The sequence below is a fragment of the Pyrus communis genome, chromosome 6 (assembly GCF_041283825.1).
Source record: "Pyrus communis isolate YQ-2024b chromosome 6, ASM4128382v1, whole genome shotgun sequence".
NCBI classification, from domain to species: domain Eukaryota; kingdom Viridiplantae; phylum Streptophyta; class Magnoliopsida; order Rosales; family Rosaceae; genus Pyrus; species Pyrus communis.
Window position 1 is genome coordinate 10420458 of NC_142570.1, and position 16410 is coordinate 10436867.

Here is a 16410-nt window from a genome sequence, read left to right on the forward strand (position 1 = left end):
AGTGTAACAATGCAATATTTAAAATGTAACTTATTTACGACATGGTAAGCAAAGCATAGTTCCATATAAAAATGTTTCTGAAAACTGTATATAAATATATATAAATATATATATATATATATATATATATATTAATGCCCACTCATTGATAAGTAGCAGGGGCCTAACTTTGCTTGTCCACGCTCGTCCTTGGGGTATGTCTCACCTATATGCTATACAACGATTTTTACGTTAATTAATTAGCACATAAACAAAGCCTAGGATTAATTCCTCATACGTTGCTCAAATGAGGTATTTGAATATACCAACGTGATCTACTCGACAACACGAACACCCCTATATTTTTATAAAAATTTTGGATGTTGGACGCACCTTCACATGCCGGCCATGCGCAAGCACGTGCCTAGCACATGGGACGGAAACTCTAACGGCGTTAGGAATATTCCATTAATTTTAATGGTGTTACTTGACACTGTTAGAATATTTCATCAACTTTGACAAAATATTCTTCTTCTTCTCTAGTGGATCACGCCGGTCTCTGGCATCCATCGCCGCTAGCCGTAGTCTGGTTTGCTGGTTTCTGGAAAAATTTCAAAGCTTAATATCTACTTCATTTCTTAACCAAAATCCATGAAATTTATATGGATTTGAAGGTCTTGAAGAGTAAAACACTTTCGTACCCATTAGGAGTTCAAAATCCTACAAAAAGCGGTCGGAAAATACCTTGGAAAATCCAGTCAATTCTGCAACTTTCCAAACTTGCCTATACTGACGTCCGCTTCACACCAAAACTACTCCAAAGTGTTAGGGAAGTTGCATGGATACCTTTCCAAGCCTTAAAACCTCGAAACCACTCCGGGATCGCGTCGGAGCTCGTGAGTCGATGGTCAAAATTCACCAAAACTGAAACCTAAGGGTAGGGCTAGGTTCATAAGTTTGTGAGGAGTGTGATGGTAGTCTTCGTAGGTTCAATTCGTGTTGTTTTGGTGTGGTTTGTGCGTGTGGGGTGTCTCGGATGCAGAAGGAAGAAGAAAGGAGAAGAGTCGAGAAGGAGAAAGATAGTGTACGTGTATGTGTCTGTGTTAGAAAATAATATTTTTTGATTGGGCTGCTGTGAGAGAGAGATAGAGTTCCAATTAGCCCAAAGAAAGATAAAAGCCCAAAATTTGATTGGTTTAAAGGTAATAGGAGCTAATATAATTGGTTCGTGATTTACCCGTTTACGTATTCAATTAATCGTAACTTTTTCGTTACGAATCTGATTCGGCCCTAATTGGCGTCGACGCGCTCGCGATGTCAAGTACAATTTAATAATGACAGCGGAAATAATAATTTAAAACTGCATATACACATCCACGTCACTTAGCCAACGAGGGTAATATCGTCACTTTACACACTAAGGGAGAAAATATATGTAATAACTTGGGACGGGTCGTCACATTTTCGCAACCCTAGTTGAACTAATACAATTCAAACATTGACTACAGATCGAATAAACATTAACACAAAATCAATCATTTTAGCAATTGAGATTTGTAGATTGATCATTTCATTCAATTTTTCAAGAAGAAAAATTAGTTTGTTGAATTTAAGACCTGAAGATTGGGGGACAAACCCTTTTATAAAACACGAGGAGCTACATGTTACCAAAAAACATGCTATTAGTTTTTGATACATAGGTTGTTTTCTGCATATTTATGTAGTATTAATATATAAGGTAAATTTTTTTCGGGGCTTTCCTAGTTTGTGGGCTTAGTAGGTTGGCTTCTCTCAGCTGCTCACACTGCCACCCTCGGCTACATTCCGAGCTTTAATTTAAATTTCATAGACGACAACTGTTGAATAAATAGAAACCCCCTGGGTAGAATTTCACAGCCTTTTACTTTTGACCAACATAAATTTCTATTTCTTTGGAGTTAAAAAAGAGAGTAACAATTTTTTGGGTTGAATCTCTCACTTCCAATTTCCTGAAATTTACAAGGATCTTATAATATTTAAGGAACTTTAACGAAAAGTTCTCAATACTGTTTACTGTAACGAAAAATCATATTTTTATATTAAAAAGTCAATTCCGATACTATTTATTTTGCCCCTTATTTTATCCTTATTGTTAAAATTTAAAATTTTCAAGCTCTTTTTTATTAATTTTCCTTAATATTTGTGAGTGGATTCGATTCGGTTGTAGTCAAAATTGAAAACCAAACCGAAATTAATATTTGGTTCGATTTTTTCAATTTATAAAAGGAAACCGAATTATTTCAGTTCAGACTTCAGTTTCAGTTTTTTTCTAATTTTTTCAGAACCTTTCACTTTTTGCCAACCGACACGATGTTTGGGCCACGCTGTAGTCCTCAAATCTCCCACTACACGACAAAACCATCCGGCTCACAAAACCTAGCCGAGCCGGAGCCTATAATTTCAACCGGCTATACCCGGTTCCACCGGTTACAAAGGCATGGCGGTACGGCAAATGGCAGGTCGTTCCATTGACAGTTGGTAAGCATTTAGTGTGCTCCTTCCTCCCCCCCCTTTCTCTACTTTCTCTCTCCATCAGCAAATTCCAATCCTTTTCACTCACTCTCAGAAAACGCCTCTGCATTTTCACAATCTTCAAATCATCCATTTCTCCACAATCTTCAGGATCACTCCATATTATTCAAAATCCTGTCTTGGGTACCTTTTTGTCATCTGGGTTTTTCTCAGAGCTTCCTGTTATTTTCTCGACAACCAAACAGGTAATGCTCTTTTTTCTGTGCTTTTTTTTATTGTTTCCAGTTGGGTTTTCGACACATTTCGTGTCTCAGCCATTTGCAATTTTTTACTGGTTCAAGCTCATATCTTTGCTGAATTTAGCTCCAAAAGTTGCTATTTTAGCAGCTCCCTCACTGTTAGTATTATTTTATTCTTTTGGGGTTTATTGGGATTAATTATTTGATTGTTTTTTGTAATTTTCACTGGTTGTATTGTCATTAAGTTGTAATAATCCATTGTTGTTAACAAATTTTGATGCATGGTTGAGCTTATTTTTGAAAAAACAATGAAAAAGTTCCAGAAAGTGGGGGCACAAACAGTCAAATCAAAAATTTTGTGCCTGTTTTTCTTGTGTGCTTTATTTAATCATGATGGTTTTCTGTACCCTTTGTCTGATTAGCTCAGTTAAGCGGGGGTTGTTTAAATAAAATTTTTATTCAGCTTTTAAATAGGCCAAAAAAAATTTAAAACTTTTTATTTCTGACACTTTCGCAGCTGCCAAACAAATGTTTTGGGATTTGCCTTGGTTGAGTGCTGACGTATTTTCACCATAGAAGTAAATAGATTTTTCTTATCATTATTATCTTTCAGAAAAAAATTCAGCTGTTTCTGATGAATTTTCGTAAATAAAAATCCGCTCCAAAATTTTATTCAATGCAGAAAGTGTGAGAAAACTAATCCAATATATGTGTGTATATATATTAGTGTGTGTATATATTGATTCAGGTTTTGCATGCAGAGTGAAGCTTGATGAAAAGCATAAATCTTTGATCTGAAGCAAATAGTGCTTCATTTAATGTGATCAATCGTTGCCCGTGAAGCAGTGATTGAAATTCTGTCTGTTTTGCATTGAAGAATTCCCTCAAGATTTCGTGTCAGAGCTCAAGAATTACACACATTCATAAAGAAGAAAGGTGCCTCTCTCTCTCTCCCTCCCTCCCTCCCTCTAGAATTAATTCCAATCACTGCATGTCTCTGGGTTTATTTATAACATAAGGCCTTCATTTGTCTTTCTGCCACAGGGATCAGAATTGGAGGTTGGATTTTCTTGGCTAATTTGGTTCATGAATCTGTCTGGGAAATTTTAGTAGTAATGTAAGCAAAACCCATTTGAGGAAAAGGCCTTTAGGATCTAAAAAATGGGTTTTTGTATCTCAAATTGTTGAATTCAGAAGTTGGGTATTGGACTGTGAAGCGGTTTGGTTTTGGTTGTTTGATTGGGTTTAGTAGAAGCTCTAGTTTGTGATCAAAACTGGGAAGAATGCTGGAGCCAGAGCTCTGTGGTTCTCGGATGCTATCGCCTTTTCGGGACGAAAGCGGAGATGAGGAACTTTCAGTTCTTCCCAGGCACACCAAGGTTATTGTCACTGGAAACAACAGAACAAAGTCTGTTTTGGTGGGTCTTCAAGGCGTGGTCAAGAAAGCTGTTGGGCTTGGGGGTTGGCACTGGCTGGTATTCTTCCTTTTTCACTTTTTCTAAATTATTTTGTTTTCATTTAATTATTTCTTAATTTGGTTTTTGTGGACTTGTTTACCATAATTGCTTTTATTTTTTAACTGTTTTGCCAAATTTTGCTCCCAAGTGGATTTGTTGATAATTTTGGTTGTTTTTGTTGGGAAAGGAAAAGCTGGGCGTTTAGTCATTTTCCTCTATTCTATAAAAGTTGTGTTTGTGAAACTAACTTGTAGCTCGGTTCGTTAAGAGCAAGGTTCCGAGTTTCATTACCTCTCCCCAACATCGCTTGTATTAAAAAAAATTGTGTTTATGTTGTATTCGTTGGAAAGGGAATATCTTTCTAAAATTATGTGATGACCCACAAAATTAGGCATTAGTTGACAGCGAGGCATATCATTTCATGTGCTTCGTTGTTTCCTGCTGTGAGAACAATTGGGGGTTTTGCATTTCAAACAAATATAAGGGTTTTCATTGTATCTTGTGAGGATAGTTCCTTAGTTGTATGTGCAGGACACTCTTTTTCCCTTCGTCTGGATTGAAATCCCCGGCAAGGTTTTTATTGAGGCCCAATAAGCACCCTATCCTCACTCGTTTTCCTACCAATTTTATGAATATCATAGGGTTTTAAGTTTCTTGGAGGGGACAACTGGAATTTGTACTTCTTTTCCGAGTGCATTGTCATTGGCGGGAGTCTGGATTTTTCTCTCATTCTTTTTTTTATCTTCTTGCATCATATAAGCAATCATGTCAAATGTAATTTTGGATATTTTGTATCAGAAATTCTGTTCTGGGTTCAGTTTATCGGTTGCGATTTTGTTTAGATCATAACCTAAGCTTTTTGAATTAAGTTTATTTATGTAATCCTTCTTATCATTGCCATCTAGGGCTTGTTATTATACTAATTCTTTCAATTCTTGAGTCTCAAGTATGGATTTTCATTGTTATTACTACTTGTGGATGATTTATCTTATAACTTCACTTCAGTATCCTGTTCTGCATTGTGGGGATTTATTTTTTAAACCGTTAATTTTTGGCGATGCAAGGTTCTGAAAAATGGAGTTGAAGTTAAGCTGCAAAGGAATGCGTTGAGTGTGCTGGAACATCCTAAAGGGAATGAGGAAGATAGCGATCTTGATTACTCTAGCGGCAGCTCTGACCATGGTGATAAGGAGAATGATTTCTGTAAGTTGCATAAACCATACCTGATGAAGCGTCAATTTAGTCATTTCTAAGGTTTTTACATTGCAACCTGGAGGTTGTGGACTCAAAATGGGAAAACAGCCTCTAGGGGATGAGGGATACGACTTTACATCTGTCCCTTTTCAGATCTTGATGATGGGATCCTTGTGTATTGGGTTGCTCTTTTTACGATATTTTTGTTTGGCATTTGTTTGGAGCTTCTATCTAATTTTCATCATTGTATTTCTTTTGGCAGCTAGATGCTTTGAGTTCCATAAGCATAGTAAACCAAGAGTTCGATTTTCAAGGCCATATGTTCCACCCTCAGCAACGAAGTCAGTAAATCGCGGAAGTTATAGAGAAGTTCAATACATCCAAGCACCCCAATCGGTAAGTAACTTGGAAAGTGAGATCTGGGTGTTCATGTTTGTCATTGAAAATTTATCCTGTCTACTAAATGAGTCTCCTCAATATGTTTTCACTTATTTAAAAACAATGCTGTAAATTTTGTTAGGAATAAAAAATTATGAATTGGGAGTGTACTGCTTTAACGCCTTTGGATAGAACGCTTTTGCTTATGATTTCCTACTCAAGTAATAACAAACACTTTGCTTCAATATGCTTGCATCGGTCACTCCAATGGTTCTAGTAGATGACACATTTTCCGGCTAAGTTAAATGGTCATGCTCTGATATATAGTTATCCTTCTACACTTAATGCGGTATGAATTTCCGATTTCTATGTACACCCATTATTGTGTTGCCTAATCTTCTGTGTGGATGATCAGAGAGTAAACTTGGGAAAACTAGGAACAAGCTCATTGAGGAGGTATTGCAGACACTTCAATCTTGTGGGTATCGCTGATTCCTGCTCTTCGTTTGTTTGTTCTGCCTGGTTGTGAAATCATTCGACTAAATCCTGCTCTTGCAATTTGAAATTGTAGTTAAGCGGCAATTCTAATCCAACAAGGGAACAATTGATCAATGCTGCACAACGACATTTTACATCGCAGCAGGTCTCTCTCTCTCTCTCATGTTTCTGCACACAGAAAATTACATATATGCTTTGAATGCACAAATAGAATCCTCTGCGTCTTATTTATTGTTCTTGGTTGCAGATGCCATTGGATGAGGTATCGGTGGTCACTGAATTTGTCGATGCTGCCGGGTGTCGGAAGTGGAAACAAGCAGAATGAGAAATGTGAATGTCAAAAAAAGGAAATATGGTTGTATAATAATATACATATGTATCTACTAACCTAACCGTTAGGTCAGATTTAATCAGATTTAGTACGGTGACATCGATCCCTTGAATCCTAACTTTGTAATACAGGGCTCATACCTAAGTTGTTCTATATCAGTATTAGGTATTAATCTCATCATTATATCTGCCATTTGAGTATCATATGATGTGCTTGGTTTTAGAAGCATATGGTTTCGTACAAAATCTAATGTGCAGAATGCCGAGGGCGAATAACTTATCCATTCTGGCTGCTATCCCCAGCTCTCTCTCTCGTCACGTGATAAGACATGGTCTTATGTGAGAAGAGAGAGAGTGAGAGAGCGGTTTTGCATCACCAGAGGGAGTAGATTGCTGAGATGTAGTGCCTTTATTTCTTGTTTACAGTTTTGAACTACGGAAAAGCATTGGTGGAAGTAGGACTAATCAAACCTAAATTGTATAGATAATTATGGTTTTAGGTGAAGCATTGATCATGTATTTCAAAAAAGCATACGTATGAGTATACACGTGCTAGTGACTCACGTAGGAATCTTTGCCGTATCGTTTTAGTAATATTTTTAGTCTTGTGTTCGGCTTTTACATGGTGAGTTTGATTATTAATGATGCAATGTGACTTAACCAAACTCCCCACTGCTCAATAGCGTTGTATCGAGAAAAAGATCACGAGGTTAGATCTTGAGTCGAGTTACAAAAGAGACCGAATTGGATTTGAAATGGTAAGGGATTTAGGCTCAAAATTAACTAAAAAGGATCCAAATTTATAACCTACTAGTGGGCTTTGAACAAAAAAGCCCAAAAACTGGTTTTCCCATATGCCACTGCCACCTGTGAATATTGGTATAACAACAATCAACAAACCCATACCAAAATTGCAACAAAATGTATTTATTTATTATATTTCATAATTTTCAGCATAATTAATTAATTTAGTATTTTTGTTTTATTCCCCCTGAAAAGAAAAGCCACTTTCTCTCTCTCTCTCTCTCTCCCCTCCAAAACGCTCTCCAACAAGTCCACCCTCTCTCTCTCTCTCTCTCTCTCCACTCACTCCCTCCCTTCCTCTAAAATCCCCAATTGCAATTTCGATTCCGATCGAAGCGTCTTCAATCCACAAAAAGGTACTCAAAATTCTAAAACCCTTGCTAAATTCGGATTGATATTTTTTACTTCTTCTTCCTCTTTGTTTTTTTTTATCGATTTTTCAAGAGTTTTTCTGTAAAATCCTGTTCGATTTTTTGTTTCTGCTTTTAATTCATTGGTTTTGAGATTTTTCGGCTGATCATGTATTTTTTTCCTTTTTAAAAGTGTATTGGTATTGACTGCTGAGGCTTTTAGTTTATGGCTTCTCTAATAATTTGATGCTGTTTGTTGTCTGTGTATAATTTGATTGCTTTAGTTGCTTCCATGATAATTTGATGCTGTTTTACTCGTGATAATTGCTCGAAGTGTATAGAATTGGGTGTTGGTTGTGGAGAAGTTTGGATTTTCACTAATTTTTAATTATTTTTTAAGCTCCATGAATTGGGTTTTGCTGCTAATATGATGGGTTTGTTGGGTTTTGCAGTAATTACCATGGTGGGGGTTTTGTACTAATATCACTAGGAACGTGTTTAGGGTCTATTGTGTTTGAACAGTTGGTTTAATCCGCGGGTGTCAAGACTTGAATCGTAGTTATTGGTCATGGGGTTTGAAATCATCAATTGTAGGTTTTTTGTTTATTTTGGGCAAATTGTTCATCTTATTGCAGTCGTCTAACAAACGTCCTTTTCGTTTTTTATGTTTAAGGGATATGTGGCACCAAGTGCCTCGAGTTCTCCACAGCAGAGATAATAAGTAAAAGAAGACAATGGGAGGCTGCTGCTGCTGTTCTTCCAAAGGAACGGAGCTAAATGCTGCACCAACATACTATTACGTAAGTAGAATGCTTTCCCTCACTCGCTCTAAATTCTAAATACTGTTTTTTATTTTTCTATTTCTTAGTGTTGAGTTGCGTCTCTTTTGTTAAAAACATTTTGTGGGGTTATTTGTTTCTTGTGAATGTTTTAAGTGGATTTGGCCTTTGATAATTGACTTGATTAATGAATTCAGTCTTTTAAATCAGTGTGTTGGCAGTGAAGTTGATTTTGTGATTTATCTTGTTTCTTGTTATTCATATTTTTGTGAATTTGAATTACAATGCAGTTTCCAAGGACATCGGATGAGCATGTTCCTTTATCGTCTCGCCAAGGAGGTGCCTCTGCAGTCTCTACTGGACTCCTAGTTGATACAAATTTGGATACATCAATACCTGACACTTATAGACCTCCTCCTGCCCCTATTCCATATGATGTGGCTATAGAGGATCCTCATACTCCACCATCGGTGCAAGAGATTTGTGGCAGCAAGAGTGAATCAGCATTGCAGACAGCAACAAATTCTGATTCTGTTCAAGAAGCAGTTGGTGGAAATACCCGAGAAGTTTCACCCAAGTGTGAAGACCTGAAGGGTGCGGACTGCAAAGCCCAAACTGATTCAGAACTTGATCCGTTGAAGAAGTCAGAAGTTGAACTTGCGAAATCAGTGGAATCTATTACTTTAACAATGGAGGAAGAGGATCTTTGTCCCACCTGTTTGGAAGGTAAAGTCCTTGGTTCAACCATTCTAGAATTGTATAATTAAACCCTTAACTTTCTTTTAAAGAGGAAGTTCCTTCATTTAATTTCTTATGATCAACGACATTGTTGCTTGAAGTTGTCCATTCAAACTGCACTCTTTGTTTTTCCGCTTGCCTCTAAATATGTGACACATTCAGTTACTAGATCATTTCCCTTCTTCTCTGCAGAGTATGATCCACAAAATCCAAAAATTACCACAAAATGCGATCATCATTTTCACCTTGCTTGCATTCTTGAATGGATGGAACGAAGTGACACATGTCCTGTGTGTGATCAGGTTTGCCTTGTTTAATATTTTCCTTATGTTGCGATTTAAGAGAAGAGATATCCATTGTCACCCACAATACTGAGAGGCCTCTTCTTCACTTATGATGCAGGAAATGATATTTGAGCCTCCAATCTAGTATCATCCAGCAATTGAAGTCCAGTTCTCTCCATTTTGAAGTATGGTTTGAGATGCCGAGGTTACAAATGCACGAAGGTTTTTATTTCCTCCTATTCTGTGCTCACGGTTAGGTGCCAGTCACAGATATGGTTGGTTTTTGGTTTTGTTTGTGGAGCTATGCTCGTTCAAATGCAGTGCCCTCGTGCATTTGATTCCTTTCAACTCAATGATAATGAAAAGGAAGAGGGGTTAGAGTTGACACTGGCATGAAATTAGTATTGAACTCGATTTTTTATTTGTAGTGCATACATCTTAGATCTTAGAGCAAAGTATTATGAATGATAGAATGAATGACTTGGGTTAAAATAGTTACTGAAGACGGGGATAGTAGTCAGAGTCGTTGTCCACAATGGCAGGTTAGTTTCCAAACAAGAAAGGTGAACGCATTGTTCTCTGTTTTTTCAGAGTATAGTTTCGTCCTTGTTTTCTTGTGGTGAGCCTGGCCATATGTGTGCTGCTGATTTTTGTTCTCTCCCTTGTCATATAAATGGCATCAAATTACTGGTCCGTTTGCTGGTGGTGGAGTCGTTTAGTGTAATGGAAGATGGAAGGTGATGGAAGGTTCATATTGGTTTTTCAGATTATTTATGTATATAACGACGAGTTGGTGATAGGTTTTGATTGAGTTGATCGGCATGTAGATTCGTGTTATACATGTTCAACGTTCTGTCTTTTATTAATACTATACATATATACATATAAGTTGCTCTTTTTCGGTCACCATGGCTTCTCCCTTTATAAAAGGCATACTGACTCCGTTAATATTTAAGCATACAGAGGTGCTTAGCTGAAGTTTTCTATTTTTTTTTTTTGCGATATTTGAACTTAAGACAACATTGATGCTTATACATTTGCTAGGTACTTCCCCAGGCTGCTTCTGATAAAAAGCACTACTGCGATTTTTTGTGCCATGCTAAACACTCGCAAACGCATTCACCTCCAACTGATTGTTTCTGTGATTTTTTTTTTTGGGTACTTCCAGGGAATTGTTGCTTAGTTCTTTCAACTAGTCAATTTGCACTCGTACCCTTATTTTTCTTGATTAAGAACGAAGATTCTAAAAGACGATAGGCGTTACTCGGACGGCGGGTTGGGGTCTAGTGCTTAGGCGGCTAGGTGGGGTCTATGAGGGCTCCTAAGTGGACTAGACGGATTTAAGTAAATCTATTATATTTCGTATAAATAAGTGTTTGTTTATACTTAAAATATATATTTTTTCATCATAAATCACAAAATAGAATGATATATATATATATATATATATATATATATATATATATATATATATATTATGAAGTATTGGAACATAATGAAAACATGGGGAACAAACATATAATGTGTGTGCATTTTAACTATTCTGCAAGTTGGTTATAATTTATTGAAAAAAAATAAATTACAAAATGAAAGTTATCTATTTTCTGTTTAAGTGAGTCGCAACCTAAGCGAGTGCCTAGGCGGGTCTGGATGGGCTAGGCGGGTGTCTACGTGGGTGCCTCATCAGGTTTAGGCGTCCTTTCTTAATTTTCAAATGCCTAGGCATTAATCGGAGCGGTGGCCAGCCGCCTAGCGCTGGTGCTAGGCAGAGATTTTTAGAACAGTGTTAATAACAAGTGCAAAATGACTACTTTGAAGCTCCAATAACAACTTCATTATTCTAACCTAAAAGCATTTCACTGGGTGCTTTTCGTGTTTCAAGTAAATATAGGTTAGCACCTTGCGTGGTTTGAGTGGGACGTTTGCAAAATTAACCAAATTTTGAACCCTATATTGAATTATAGCCACCGTTTTAAGTTAATGATAATTAAAACCGAAATTTTACATGAAACTAGTAACATACCCTTAAAATGAGTTTTCCCATAAAACCAAAACGAAAATTTTTAAAATTCAGGTTCGAGAAATGTTCATTCAGATCGAATTTGCCATGTCAGTCGAATCTAGCCAGAAAACTGTCGTTCTCCGGTCACATAGCAGGGTATTCGAAACCCATTTAGTCAATCTTCGCCACAGTTGTTTGTTTGAGAAAAAAAAAAAGAAGAGGAATTTAGCTCCAAAAGCAAAGCAACGAGCTTTATGGGATCACACAAGCAATCATGGATAGCAGCGTTGACACTATCAACTCCGCAGCCACCGTCATCTCCACCGAAGCTAGCGCCTAGCTCACCACTGTCTTTGTAACTCTAGCTCTCTCTCTATTGCATACATATCTTTATGCATGTGTGCCTTTGTTTTTTTTGCGCTTCTCATTTGCATCAGAAAAGTAGAATTGCTGCATTTGCAGAAGCTTGAGAAAGGCTTATCATCCCTCGACGCAGTGCATGGGACTTATATGTGAACAAACAAGTAAAAGCAGGAAAACTATTAGATAAAAAAATCCACGTAACAAAAATTGAGAGAAGAGATATCAACTAATATGACTTTTGGGTCCTTGTTATACTCTGTTTGGTTGCTGAGAAACTCTAGGAATCTAAAATACACATATATGGACAGTTGGATTTTGCGTTCTTACACGTATTTTCAATCCTAAGAATGAAAACTAACAACGTTTTGAGTGTTTTTGTAGGATTTTGTTTCTTGGTTGTTATAGGAAAATTCATTTTAAGGATATATCAGTACTTTCATATCAACTTTTAATTATAATTATCATAAACTTAAAAACGTCACTATAATTTTATATAGAGCCTAAATTTTGATTATTTTTCCAAATTTCTCGATTTGAGTTAAGGCCCACTGGTGGACGTAACCCAGCAAACTCCACCTGCTAGATTAGTGAATAGTGAAGATTAGCACTAGGACTGGTGGTTTGAGGTGATTAGTGAAGAACACTATAAATAGCATCACTAAAAAAGTAAAATAATCAATGAAATCAAGCATGTTAAATATATTTTCATTCAATTATTATTATAATAATCATTATTTTTAATATTATTTTGGGTAGTGTGAGAGAAACTAAATTGGAGATAAAATTTGTAAACTAAGAGTATTTCCAAAAAATATGTTAAAATCTTAGGTGGAATGTCATTGTGCATATTTGACATCAAATGTCTCTCCAACCAAAATGCTATTTGTGAGTGAATTTGAAGGTTTTGGGATTTGAAGTTAAATTTGACATCAATGTCAAAATTATTTTTAATTAATTTTAATGGTAGATCCCTTATTCCACTAACATCTCAACCAATAAAAATTTTGTTTCAACATTTTTTTTTATAATTACAACCATTTAAAGTTCTATTTAAATAATAAAATAACATTTGATAGTTCAGTTGGAGAAGTATAAAATTTGAAATAAGACTTCAGATTGCCACATCAACCATCAATTGTAATTTGACTCTTATAATTTGGCGTCATCTTTGGAGATGGTCTAAATGATGTATCACCTATATAAATGAGCACGTTTATCAACACTTACGTAATAAACCAATCATCAACTTTTATATCTTTTAGTTTCTAAAATTTTGTCTACAACTTTAATCTTTCTAGCATTACCCTGTTATTTTTATGGGTTTGGTTTGTATTTTGATTTGCCATGCTCCCATCTCCAACAGGTTAACTCTAGTTAGTGGCGAAGCCAGTATTTTATGTGAGGATGGACCTCACTTAAATGTTAAAAAAAAAAAAGATAATGTTTACCAGAGTGTATAATACATGCTTGGAGTTATGAGCTAATTAATTTCTTTTAGGCGCTAAATGCTTTTTTTCATGTTAAAATTAACCTTCCAATATCAAGTCAATATAGAGAGTTGTTAATCAAAATTAAAGAGGATTAAAATAAATTAACCTTCCAATATCAAGTCAATGAAAAATGCTAGGGAGATCATGTTTTTAGACTATATTATTAGTAAAAAGTTAAAGAGAACAGAGAGATTTACAAACCTTAATATTGTTTTGGGTTGGAAATTTGGAGGATAAAACATATGAAATTCAACAAGGGAAGGAGGAAAAGCTCAAAGTTTATTATTCTTTTGGTTGAGTTTATTATTCTTTTGGTTGGCAATGTAAAAGAATATTTTTGGATAAAACTAAAGTAGACTTTAGATTTTAATTTTAAGAGTTATTGACTTGTTTACAAAATATAAGAGTTAAATTTAGTTTTAGGATGAGTGTCGTTGGGTAAAGAGAAAAAAAAAAAGACCTATTGTTTTAACTATTAGTGAATAGAATTTAAGAGTTTTATGCAAACTAAAAGATGTATGATTTTATAAAAAAAATAAATATATATATAATACTGTTATAAATAGGCAAAAGTTAGAGAAATAACATTTGCTAGGGACAGGAGCGAAGTGGGTGCAAAATATTACACTATAACTTTAGTAGCTATAACACAAAAGGATAGCAGATAAAGAGAGGGATGGATACTGATATTATTTCTTTGATTCTTTCTTTCGCAATGTGTTTTGATAGCACACAGAGTGTTTTATTTATAGAGTAGCTCCCGTAATAACAATCATCCAAATACAATGATGACACTTTTGAAAGTATCAAATATTATTCCCAAGTCTTTATTCATTTGAGTGGGCATTCATCCACTAATTCTACAACACTCCCCCTTGGATGCCCACATATCAACATTAGTTGCCTCATTAAAACCTTGCTCGGAAAAACCTAGTGGGAAAAAACCATAGCAAAGGAAAAAGAATACAACTTTACCTTGATATAGTGTTATGTATGTTTATATTGCCTCATTAAAACCTTGATAGGAAAAACCCAGTGGTAAAAATCCTAATCGAAGGAAAAAGAGTACAACATGCATTTATCATGGATGCTCCCCCTGATATGTATCTCTCCCTGATTCCGCATTCTTCAAATTTAGCTGATTGGTAAGTCGACGTAATCCAATACTCTGCACAAGACGAACGTGCACTTTGATAGATATCTGGTGAACAGGTTTGCTAGATTTCATTGGAACAGTTTTGTCTGACTTCAATAACTTTAGCCTTCTGAAGTTCATGTGCAATGAAAAACTTTGGAGATATGTGTTTAGTCTTATAGCTCTTGATGAATCCTTCCTTCATTTGGGCAACACATGCTGCATTATCTTCATGGATGACAGTTGGAGTGTCTATTTTTGAAGTTAGACCACATGAATTCAAGATATGATGAATCAGTGATCTTAACCAAGAACATTCACGACTTGGTTCATGTAAAGCAAGTATTTCTAAGTGATTTGAAGATGTAGCAACTAGTGTCTGCTTTGTTGAGCACCATGAGATTGTTGTATCTCCATTATTGAACACATATCCAGTTTATGAGTAGGCTTTATATGGATCAGAGAGAAAACCAGCATCTATATATCCAACAAGAATTTGGTCATTTGTGGATTTTTTTAAGTAGAAGAGACTCATGTTTGTTGTCCCACGAAGGTATCGCAAAACATCTTTGACTTCTTTCCAATGATGAATTGTTGGAGCAAAGCTATACCTTGCTAACAAGTTAACTGAAAAAGCTATATCTGGTATAGTACATCGTGCTAAATATAATAAAACACCTATTGCACTCATATATGGTACTTCTAGACCAAAGACCATTTCATCATCTTCTTTTTGACAGAATGGATCTTTCTTAATGTCTAAAGAATGAACGACCATTGGCGTACTGAGTGGATAAGCCTTGTCCATGCCAAATCGCTTCAGGAGTTTTTCAATGTAAGCTGATTGATGGACCAAAATTCCACTAGCACAATGCTCGATTTACAGGCCAAGACAATATTTTGTTTTCCCAAGGTCTTTCATTTCAAATTCGCTTTCCAAGTATTCAACAATTTTATTGAGCTCGTCAGGGGTTCCAACTAGGTTCATATCATCAACATATATTGCCACTATAACAAATCCAGAATTGGATTTCTTAATGAACACACAAGGGCAAATGACATTGTTAGTATTCCCTTCTTTGATCAAATACTCACTGAGACGATTATACTACATTTGTCCAGATTGTTTCAGCCTATACAATAATCGCCTTAATTTGATTGAGAGCATACCTCGTGGTTTGCTAGTTGTTTCAGGAAACTTAAGTCTTTATGGGACCTTCATGTATACCTCAGTATCTAATTCTCCATATAGATACGCAGTGATGACATCCATAAGTTGCATGTCAAGTTTTTCTGAAACCATTAAACTTATTAAGTAACAGAACATAATTGTGTCCATTACAGGAGAGTATGTCTCCTCATAATAAATTCCAGGTCTTTGCGAAAAGCCTTGTGCAATGAGTCGTGCTTTATATCTTGCAATCTTGTTTTTCTCATTGTGCTTTCTTGTGAATACCCATTTGTAACCCACGAGATTTACATCAGGAAGAGTTTGGACTACTGGTCCAAAAACACTTCGCCTTTCTAAGGAATTTAATTCTGCTTGGATTGCATCTTTCCACTTAGGTTAATCTTGTCTCTATTTGCATTCATCAATAGAGCGGGGCTCAATAGGTTAATCTTGTCTCTGTTTGCATTCATCAATAGAGCGGGGCTCAATATCATCACTTAATATGATTTCAGTGGCTACTGCGAATGCGAACATATCGTCGATGATTATTTCATTATGATCCCACGATTCATTAGTACATGCATAATTTATGGAGATTTCTTTGCTTTCATGTACCTTTGTCTCTTCAGGGACATATGTCTTATCAAGGACATTTTCTTTTTCTGAAAGTACAGAATCATGAGTTGTGGATTTGTCATTCATTATCTT

The 16410-nt window shown here is 35.8% G+C and overlaps 2 protein-coding genes across 4 annotated transcripts; both read left to right on the plus strand.

Moving 5' to 3' along the window:
* Positions 1–2480: 2480 nt before the first annotated feature.
* Positions 2481–6764, plus strand: LOC137710933 (uncharacterized). Of its 3 annotated transcripts, none has more exons than XM_068450100.2 (8): positions 2481–2735; positions 3478–3665; positions 3774–4204; positions 5251–5389; positions 5643–5776; positions 6174–6236; positions 6330–6401; positions 6504–6764. In XM_068450100.2, exons 3-8 carry the CDS (start codon positions 4013–4015, stop codon positions 6579–6581), a joined length of 678 nt encoding a protein of 225 aa, XP_068306201.2. In that variant the 5' UTR covers positions 2481–2735; positions 3478–3665; positions 3774–4012; the 3' UTR covers positions 6582–6764. The 3 variants fall into 3 exon arrangements, 2 of the variants coding, with proteins under 2 accessions (XP_068306201.2, XP_068306200.2); XM_068450099.2 differs by having other exon boundaries at positions 3491–3665; XR_015963593.1 differs by having other exon boundaries at positions 2573–2735; positions 3491–3665; positions 6174–6240.
* A 705-nt stretch (positions 6765–7469) lies between these two features.
* LOC137710871 (putative E3 ubiquitin-protein ligase RHB1A) lies at positions 7470–10447 on the plus strand. The gene is made up of 5 exons (XM_068450024.2): positions 7470–7746; positions 8414–8540; positions 8810–9245; positions 9450–9559; positions 9660–10447. The coding sequence occupies exons 2-5, from the start codon at positions 8475–8477 to the stop codon at positions 9684–9686; spliced, it is 639 nt and encodes a 212-aa protein (XP_068306125.1). The 5' UTR covers positions 7470–7746; positions 8414–8474; the 3' UTR covers positions 9687–10447.
* Positions 10448–16410: the final 5963 nt, after the last annotated feature.